Consider the following 10,058-nt stretch of genomic DNA (forward strand, 5'->3'; position numbering starts at 1 on the left):
TATTTAAATTATATTATTTTAATAATTTTATTTTTTATAGAATAAAAAAGTAAATAGAGAAAGAAGTAGAAGGGAGTTTATTAATTTTGGAGGAAAAGATTTAATTTTAATTGTAATAAAAGAATATTTCGTGACATATTTTGATTTGTCAAATTAGTAATATAAAATATAAAATATAAATTATAAGTTATATATAGAGTAGAAAGGGTAGAGAGAAATAGAAAAGGGGAGAGAGATAGATAAGAAGATGGAGGAGGGAAGTTTATTAATTTTGAAGAAAAATATTTATCTCAATTTTAATGAGAGAGTGTCATGTGACATATTTTGGTTGTTAAATTAGTAATATATAATATAACTATATTTTAATTTCAATTTTAATATTAAAGTTTTAATTTTAATTTAATTTAATTTTAATTATAATTAGAGAATATTATGTTACGTATTTTAATTGTCAAATTTATAATTAGTCATTAATAATAATATATAAGAGAGATAAAATCAATAAATTAAAAAATAAGAAATATAAAAAAAGAGATAGAGAAGAGAGAAATCTTAATTTTAGAAAAAAAATTTTATTTTAATTATAATAAAAAAATGAGACGTAATAGATTTTTGTTGAATTAATAATATATAATAAATATGAATAGAAAATATAAAATAATTTTATGTATAAACCCTTGTCTTTAATTTATTATCTTCTCACACGATATATCGAAGCAATCATGAAATTACATGGGTAATCCATATTTTTTCCTTGTAAATTATATACCATGTTATAGCTTGAAATTTAATTTATTTTCATTCAGATTATATATTAGCATGCAACTAACTAGGCCTTTCCAAAAGGTTAATTATTTGCATTTAATATTTTAATTAACACCCTTTACATGCAACTAAGCGTTCTGATATTAAGTGCATGCTCCTTCATATATCTTATAATAATATGCATAATTAAACGAGATAGTAAAGGAAAATAAAATAAAATAAAATAAAGCTTCTATGTTATATATGTACAGCAAATCATATACAATTTCCAATGGTTAAATTATATTCTTAAAAAGAAAATATTACCACAAGAGCTGTATTATAATATTTTCCTAAAAATCATCACTATAATGAACTGTGAATTTTGTTCTTTTTCCAGATATATGTTTGAGATTCATACATTTGAACAATTCATCAAGAAACCAAAAACATAGAAACTATAAATAAATTATATATATCCTGTATGCCCTAATCAATAATAATAATACTACTAATAAATTAGGCCCTTTTTGTATTTGACTCCAAATTGAGACCTAATTGAAGATCCAAAGCTTTGTTATTACTACTATGGCTTTGTATTTGATGATTTGAAGAATCAAGAAAGTTGCAAGGCTTGAAGATGTTGTAGGCCCTATTATTATTATTATTATTATCTATACTAGTATTAGAGAAATTGAACATGCAAGAATCTTGTTGTGAAGAAGAAGCAGCTTGATATGATGATGGCAGAGATGAATACCAATTACTATTTGATGCTTTCTCAACCAAAAAGTTTGAATCTTGATCATTGGGGTTGAAGCTAATTTGAGATTCTTCACAAACTGTGAAGTCAGAATAGTAGTTGTAGGAAGAAGGATCATAGAACCAAGGTGTGTTATTGTTATTATGATTCTGATTATGGTAAGAAAAACCATGATAATTGTTGTTTTGGAAATTGGGTTGTTGAAGATAGTAGTTTATGGTGGCTTTCCTTGCTTGAAGCTGCAGCCTTTTCTTCTTCATCCTCTCTTTCTTGTGAGCATTTTGGTGCCCACCAAGTGCTTGTGAATTTGCAAATTCCTTCAAACAGTATTGGCACTCAAACTTCTTCTCATTATTATTATTGGTTGTGGTTCTTTGATCTTGTGCTGTGGTTTTGTCCCCTCCTGAAGAAACTGAGTTAGATGATGAATTCACACTTTCATCTGATCCTTCTGTAGTGTTAGGATCTTTCATATTGTTTGAAGGTGGATTCAGCTCAAATCCAAATAGCCTTAGCCTCTTCTCCACAGAATTATTGCCATTTTCACAATCCCATGTGGGAGAAAGATCACACACATCCCTTTCCATTTTTTTTCCCTCTCTCTTAATTATTAGGTTTGGGGTGATATTTTGAAGTAGAAATGTACTATGATTAGTTGTTTGGCATGTGTTCCTTTTATAGAAAGTTAGAAACCTCTTAGGTTATATCATGCATTGCATCTATTAAAATAACTTTAATTTAGTATTTTTTTAATAAAAATATTCTATGTATATACAAAAAATCAATTATCCAATCAGTTATCGTATATTTGTATATAAATATAAATATTGTTTAACTTATTTTTAAAATATATTGTATACTACAGATAATAAATTTTTTATGTACACTTAACATAGTTATTTTTTTAAACAAAATTTTTGTCTATTTTTATTATTAATAATTTGATTAATTTAATTTTAATTTATAAGTCTTATTAAAGAGTAATATTTTTTTATTTTTTATTTTTATTTTTAAGTAAATTAAAACTCAAAACTTCATTTCTCATTAATAGATTAAAATATCTATTCGACGATCAGTAATCTGATAAGTTGATATATCCATTAAAATAATTAGTTTTTTAATACATGGGCAGCATAAGGGGACTACCCAACGGATCAATAGAATAAAATAGGAGACTTAGAAAAATGAAAAAAAGAAAAAGTCAGATAAGAAAAATTAAAAGCCGTCTCTCATGCAATGCTTTGTTATATATTAAAACAAAAATATTATTCGTTGATTAAAATCAGTTATTAAAATTAGTTATTAATATATTTATATATAAATATATATATATATATATAATTTATTTTTAATATATATTTTTATTTTAATATATATTTTATATTAATAGCTAATTTTAATAGTTTATTTTAGTATATACATATCATAGTTGAATATTAAAAATACTTTCATATTGTATTAGATACACCTCAAACTTCTCAATCAGAGAGGATTCAGTGTGATTAAATTAGTATAGAATTAGATGGTTCATAAGCACTTAATAATAATTATAGTTCCACTTGGGGAGAAATCCTTAATTTAAAAAAGAGATATATTCCATGCCTAAGACATGATTAAAGTTATTAAACTAACTGTAGCTGCAAAAGTCAAAGAAAGGAAGGGTGCACTAACTTTATAACATATCTACTACTGTACTAAAATGCATATCTAATAAGATTATTTTAGTAACCAGCCAATGACTTAATGGCTTCATGTATTGTCCGCTAACTAAGCTTATAATAAATTAATATATTATTTTAGAGAATGGCACAAATAAATATTATTATTGTTAATATGGATTCCTAGCTATATATATATATCTAGGCTAGTCTATCTAGTCCCATTAAATACAGTTAATCCAATTTAAGTAATTAATAAAAAGCTAATTAACTGTAGAAATGTGATTAATCAGCACTAAATGAAGCTTCTTTTGTAATTATCCATCCCCACCACCACCCACAACCACATTAAAAAGAAGATTATTAGTCTGTTTTTCTTGACCATGTTTTATGAATGTGATATATATAAAAAAAGAAATATTATTATTTTTTTTCCTAAATGAAGGAATAAAAGAAGTGGTTGATGATGTAAGCATATATTATATACTACTAATTAAGAGTCTTCCATAAGATCTGGGCATATCTTCTTAGAGCAGGCAAAGCCTATATTTTATACAACAAATGTTTTCAGGTGAATGCAAGTCATCAACTATAATGTTATTCAAATAATAAACTTAGCATTTGCGTTAGACAGTTGTTCTAGCATGGACCCTACACTATGTTGCTTTTGGGACAATTTAGAAAAAAGATTAGATTGTGTTTTTATTCCATTGTCTATAACTAGATCTTCCATTGGTTGACTTCTTCCACCAATAAATCTCTCATGCCAATCAATTCCCACTCCTTTCTCCCTCTATCTTTCATGTTATTCAATTCATTAACATGATTTAAACATTTAAAAAGAAATATTGATAAAATTTTAAAATAAAAATATTCTATTTAATTATAGTTTTATACCATTAGTGGTTCTTGGATTTTTTTTTTCAGTGGATATCTTTAAGATTAATTGTGACGCTAACTATCTTAACAATGGTGATTGGGTTGATTTTACTTGTATTAGCAGAGATTGGAAGGAAAAGTGGCAACGAGGCTGTCTGAAAACAATTGAGAGTAGTAGTATTTTGCAAGGAGAGTTGCTTGCTATTTGAAGAGGCTTTTTTTTTAGCATGGAACTCGGAGCAAGAAGACATTATATGTGAGACAAACTATGTGGAGGTCTTTACTATTGTCAATAATTTACAAAATTACTATGGTTTTATTGATCCTTTTGTGTTATAAATCCGAGATATTATATATTGAAAATGGCGTGCTGATCTCCGATTGATCTTGAGAGATGCAAATACAGTAGCAGACATCATGGCAAAGACTGCAATGAGGACCATTTCTCTTCAAGTGGAGCTTTTGTTACCTTAAAAAAGAGTTTGAGAGTAGTATTCAACCAGACTGCCTTTTTTAAGCAGTTTCTTATTTTTTTTTTTTTTATTTCTTTCTTTGTTATTGGTTGTTTTCTTTCGAGTCACCAAAATAAAATACCTCTAAATCAGAATTCAAGCTATAAGTGATGAATGCTCTCACCACCATTTGTTTGTCGACTAATAGTAGAGAGTCTGTACTAGGGGTGCACAGACCCGACCCGACCCGGTCCCGAACACTTTAGGGGTTAATTTGGTGTGATTTCATCGGGTTTAGGGCCGGGTAAGGGTCTCAAAAATAGACCCGGTCATTATTTCGGGTCGGGTCCGGGCCATAGCTCGGGTCACCCGAAGTCGGCCCGGTGGCCCGGTTATCATACATAATTAATATTTTGTGTTATTAGTGATGGATCATGACTATTCTTATGTGGAATTTAAGTATTGTAAACCTTAATATTTTTTGTTATTAGTCATTATAAGACTATAAGTTAATGTTTTATTTTTAGAATGCATAAGACTTTAGACTAATGCATAATATTGTGTTATTTGTATTGATTTAAATATTTGGTATTATTAGACAATATTAGTATTGATTGTGGTTTTGCTTTAGTATTGATTGTGGTTATGCTTTAATTTTAAAGAAGGGTTGGTTCTTGTTATATTTTTCTAAGTGAATTTTACCATGTTAAATAATGGTTGGAGTCTTAGAAATTTGGATATTTTTACATGCTAGCTTACAAGAAGGTATCAACGTAATGTAATGTTAACGGCTCGGTTTTCACCCGATTTTCACCCGGTATAATTGTGGCCCGAAAGTGTATTGGTTTCATCGGGTTTAGGGTCGGGTTCGGGTCTAATAAATAGACCCAGTGTATATTTCAGGTCGGGTTTGGGTCACATCAAACCCGACTTCACCCGGCCCATATGCACCCCTAGTCTGTACCCCAAAAACACATGTCGTAGCAACATTTTCAGGGAGGATAAGTTCTGTGGAACGTTTTAAAATACTATTTAAAGAGTACCTAAAATTATCAGAAGAAAACAGATGATAATCAACGAAACACTTCAGTCAAATATAACAAGTTAATAATTTCAACCTTAAAATGAGAATTTGTCTAAATCTAAAAATGATAAAAATGAATATTAGCGATGATAATAATTTTAATGTTAAATAAATAAATAAAACATTTTCTTAATTGTTCCTTTTCTTGCATTGCTTTAGGAGGAGAATTCCAAGTAGGCATGCTGTCATGTAGCATTTCACTATCCTAACATGTGGAATAAAAAGAGAACATATGGGTTGTGGAGTCTAAGTGGGTGGGTTTAATAATTTTCAATCTAATTCCATTTTCATTACACGTTAGTTTGAGAATCAAACCATGGTCCCTACTCTATCAAGCTAAACCCAAAATAAAAATAAGCTTTGCTCTCCCACCACTGGGTATATATTGGTTTCACTTTTGGACAAATCCAAAGTGGTTTATAATTCTAATATTTTATTTATCTGGGGGGCCTCATAGGATACCAAAACTGACTTGGGGAGAAATTAAATGTACTGGAATATATGATAATTCAATCATGTCATGTAAGATAATGTTACTTCGGAGAAACAACACATTGTTAGTTTGGAATGATGTCTACTACTTATTAAGCTGAACAGTGATTAGTGATGCTGCATCAAACGCACTTAGACAATACAAGTTATGTTAATTAATGTTATCAATTAAATCATAGGAAAATTCAACCGTCACTATTTTGTTGGCTAGTAGAGTTGTAAATTGTAACTACCTCGTCAAGACTCAAGACTGTGGCTGCTGTATATGAAATTAGGAACAGGGACTTCAGGGTTCATAGTGTTTGGACCTACTTATTATAGCCGAATTGTTCATAGCATGACATCAGATACAGTACGGAATATGAGAGTCTTCTTGGTTCTTAATTAAGGCTTTGGGAATTTTTTATTTTTTATTTTTTACCGTCAGATTTCTATTAATAAATATCATTACTAATTTTCTTGTTAGTTTATAAATATCTCAATAAGTGGGTGATGTGGGTATAAATTAGCTATCAATATATTTGTATATAAATACACGTGTTTGTTTAATTTATTTTCAATATATATTTGTATTTCAATATATATGTTATAATACGTTCTTTGTCTTTTTTTTTTTTTTAACTTGTAAAAATCATTAATAAGGTTTAGATTATTTTAACAATATTTTTTTATTTCCAAAGTTGGACAACTCTTATAGCTCTAACTAATCATTTAGCCCCATGTCAATAAAATAACTAAGGTTTTTAAAAGCGGGGCATGAGAGTTGATAATTAATTATCATTTCCTGTCAATCCTTACAAGTTACAAGTCGCCAAAAAAAACCTAGTTAAGGCTGAAAAGTAGTACCAAAGCAATGTGAACCATTGTCAGAAACTGTTGAACCTAGTTGATGTTGAAATGAGACATCATTGTTGGTAGGTATGGAAAAGATATACGAAGCAGTATCTACATACTATATTAAAGGACATGGTAATAGAGCTAACACACGATCAACCTACTACGCTGCTTTTTTTTTTTTTTTAAATGCCTATATATGCGACTATATTTGACAAGGTTAGAATTCTAACCCACAATGCTATATGAAATCTCACTTTTAACTATTGAATCTTATTGAACGACTAGACACTCCGTGCATATAAAATTAAATTCAAATACGGATGAATTTATGAATACCTCAATGCTATTTCTCATAGGTCCTCAGTTTATGCTAACATATAACACCTCCTTTTCTGGGCATAATAATGCAATTGCTCAAGGCATACACCTACCTCAAAACCCATTTGGTGTAGTCGTGTTTAATTTGATACAAGGAATTAAAAATAAAAAAAAGAAAAAAATAAAAAAAAAAAGAAAAAAAGAAAGAGAAGGCACATGAAGACCAAAAAATTTTAAGTCATTGTAGGACAAGAGGGGCAAATTATACACCACAGCAACAGCCTTTGAAATTTTGTTTTACGAAAGCCCCAGTTGGAATTATCAACGCAAATTAAAGTGGTAGACTGTCTAGAAATTGCTACCGCAATTAGCTGATTTAAAAGAAAATCACTTTGAATATATTTTATATAGTGGCAAAACATGTAAATGATGGGAAAAAAAAAAACAGCACAATTAAGAACGTGTCACTAAAGTTGCATTTGAAAGAAGAGGTAAATACCAAATCGGTACCTGCACTGGCAAAATGGTACCTAATTTTTGTTATTGACAAAATAATCCTTGAAAGATTTTAAAATTTGACAAGCGTACCCACGAGTTTGTCGGAACATATCTCCAACAAGCACAATGCTGACATAGCCACTACGTTTTGATGACATGGCAAAAATACTCCCCCACCCTAATCCTTCCCCTCCAACGCACTCCTTCCTTCCCCTTCTTGAATGCACTCTCCCCCCTCCCCAATTCTACTCCTTCCCTCCCCCTCCTTAACCCTAATCCCCCCTCCCCAACGCACTTCTCCCCTCTTCAATCCAAAATCCCCCCTTCTGAACCCTAATCCTTTTCTCTTACCCCTTTGAACCCTAATCCCCTTCCCAACACGTTGTCTCACACTCTCAACTCACTCTCCCCCAAAACGGCAGTGGAGTTCAATTTTTCCAGTCTTACAGTGTTACCGACACCGCACTGTCGCCATCTCGTCGTCGGGTCTTTTGTGTCCGCCAGCGTCGTCTGTCTCCTTCATTGACATTTCCTCGTCTGTGCACCTTCATTGCTGTCGCCTTCACTGCTTGTATCTGCTTACTGCTCGTCCCCAGTCGCTGCCCTGCCTCCTCTGTCTGTGTTCCATCTTGGCTCTGTCGTGTCGTGCCTCCTCTGTCTCTGGTGTTCTTCTTCTGGCCTTGTCTAAATCTGCTTCTTGCTTTGGTGGTGTCTGTATTAAACTTTATTTTATTTTATTTTGATAATTGTATATGAAATTGTTTGTTTTCTCTAAATTTTATTGTTATTAATCTTTTTGAATGGTAAATTAACCTAAAAATTTGGGACAATTCATGATTTGGGACAATTTTGTTGATGTTGAGGTTGTTGCTGTGAGTGATGGTGTTGAGGGAGGGAGAGAGGAGTGTGCGTTGGGGAAGGAAGAATGGTGGAGATTATTGTTGCTATTGATATTGAGGTTGTTGTTGTTGCGAGTGGTGGGGTTGAGAGAGGGAGGGGTAGTGTGCGTTGGGGAGGAAGAGTGGAGGAGGTTGTTGCTGTTGATGTTGTTAAGGTTGTTGTTGCTGCGGTGGTGTTGAGGGAGAAAGGGAGAAGTGTACATTGGGGAGGGGGTTATGATGGGGCGGGGGCTGCAATGGGAGAGAAGCGTGCGTTGGGGATGGGGGCTGCGATGGGGAGGGAGGAAAGGAGAAGGAGTGTGCGTTGGGGAGGGGGTGATTTGCCAAATCACCAAAACACGGTGGCCACATCAATATTGTGCTTGCTAGAGATTTGCTCCAGCAAGCTCGGGAGCAGGCTTGTCAAATTTTAAAATTTTTTAGGGACTATTTTGTCAATAACAAAAGTCAGGTATTATTTTGTCAGCGTCAGAATTTTTCAGGTACCGATTTGATATTTACCTCTTGAAAGAAACTAAAATTGAGAGACTGCAATTGAAAAATACAAACTGAGAAACAAAGATTAAATTAAATTTTTGTATTGTATTTTATGTAAAATATACTATTATTAGTTTAAGATAAATATAGAAATTAAAAAATAAATTTAAAATTTTAAAAATTAAATAAAAATAATTTTAAAAAAAATATTAATAAAATTTCAGTTTCTATCTCCAAACATTTTAATCCTGACGGAATTGAAATTTTATGTCCCAGAACTAAACTCAATCCCAATCTTCCAATCTCAGTCTCTGTGAAAATAAACGCTACCTAATATTTTCTAAGCACACGTTCAAAATATTCATTAGCTACGCAGCGCCAATTATTCCACGTTATATGACTTGACTTTTGATTGTAAGAAAAGCAAGCAATTGCATAGTTGCCGGGAATATTGAGATCCACTGTTCTGCCGTCTTTCTTGCGAAGTATAATAATCACTGTTTATTTTCGGTCCCAATCAGGAAAAAGAAGGCATACAGATATTTTTGCACCATAAATTGTAGAGCCAAATGCCGTGTTTAAAAGGGAGGTAAACTTCAAAGCATCAATGCCATGCACTTTTTGGTAATGACACTCCTCACTCCAAATCTTGCTACTCTAGCAGGAGTGTGATACAGACCGGTCATACTCGCTCACTTTTTGAAGTTTTAGACATCAAACTAAGTTACTATTCCTTACCATGTAGAACACAATCAACATATTAGTCTGGTGTGTGGAGTGTCACAATCCAATGGTAGAAAAGAGTAGGGAGTTCGACTCAAGTGTCCAACAAGAATGAGAAGTGTCATTTTTCTTGATAAATAAAAGAAATATTGGAGACATTTTAATACACTCCAAACCCATGCTCCATGCAAAACATTTATTTAAGACAGTTAGATATCGATCAACCTTAGCTCA

The 10,058-nt window shown here is 31.4% G+C and overlaps 1 protein-coding gene across 1 annotated transcript; it reads right to left on the reverse strand.

Moving 5' to 3' along the window:
- Positions 1–981: 981 nt before the first annotated feature.
- On the reverse strand, positions 982–2,163 carry LOC107643493 (uncharacterized). Its single transcript, XM_016347162.3, has one exon. The coding sequence runs from the start codon at positions 2,092–2,094 to the stop codon at positions 1,264–1,266; it is 831 nt and encodes a 276-aa protein (XP_016202648.1). The 5' UTR covers positions 2,095–2,163; the 3' UTR covers positions 982–1,263.
- Between the last annotated feature and the right edge of the window lie 7,895 nt (positions 2,164–10,058).

This window comes from Arachis ipaensis, chromosome B5, assembly GCF_059453495.1.
Source record: "Arachis ipaensis isolate K30076 ecotype BB chromosome B5, ASM5945349v1, whole genome shotgun sequence".
Lineage (NCBI taxonomy): Eukaryota > Viridiplantae > Streptophyta > Magnoliopsida > Fabales > Fabaceae > Arachis > Arachis ipaensis.

Coding starts and splice junctions, on each gene's coding strand:
- LOC107643493 (XM_016347162.3), bottom strand. CDS start 2,094: ATGGAAAGGGATGTGTGTGATCTTTCTCCCACATGGGATTGTGAAAAT.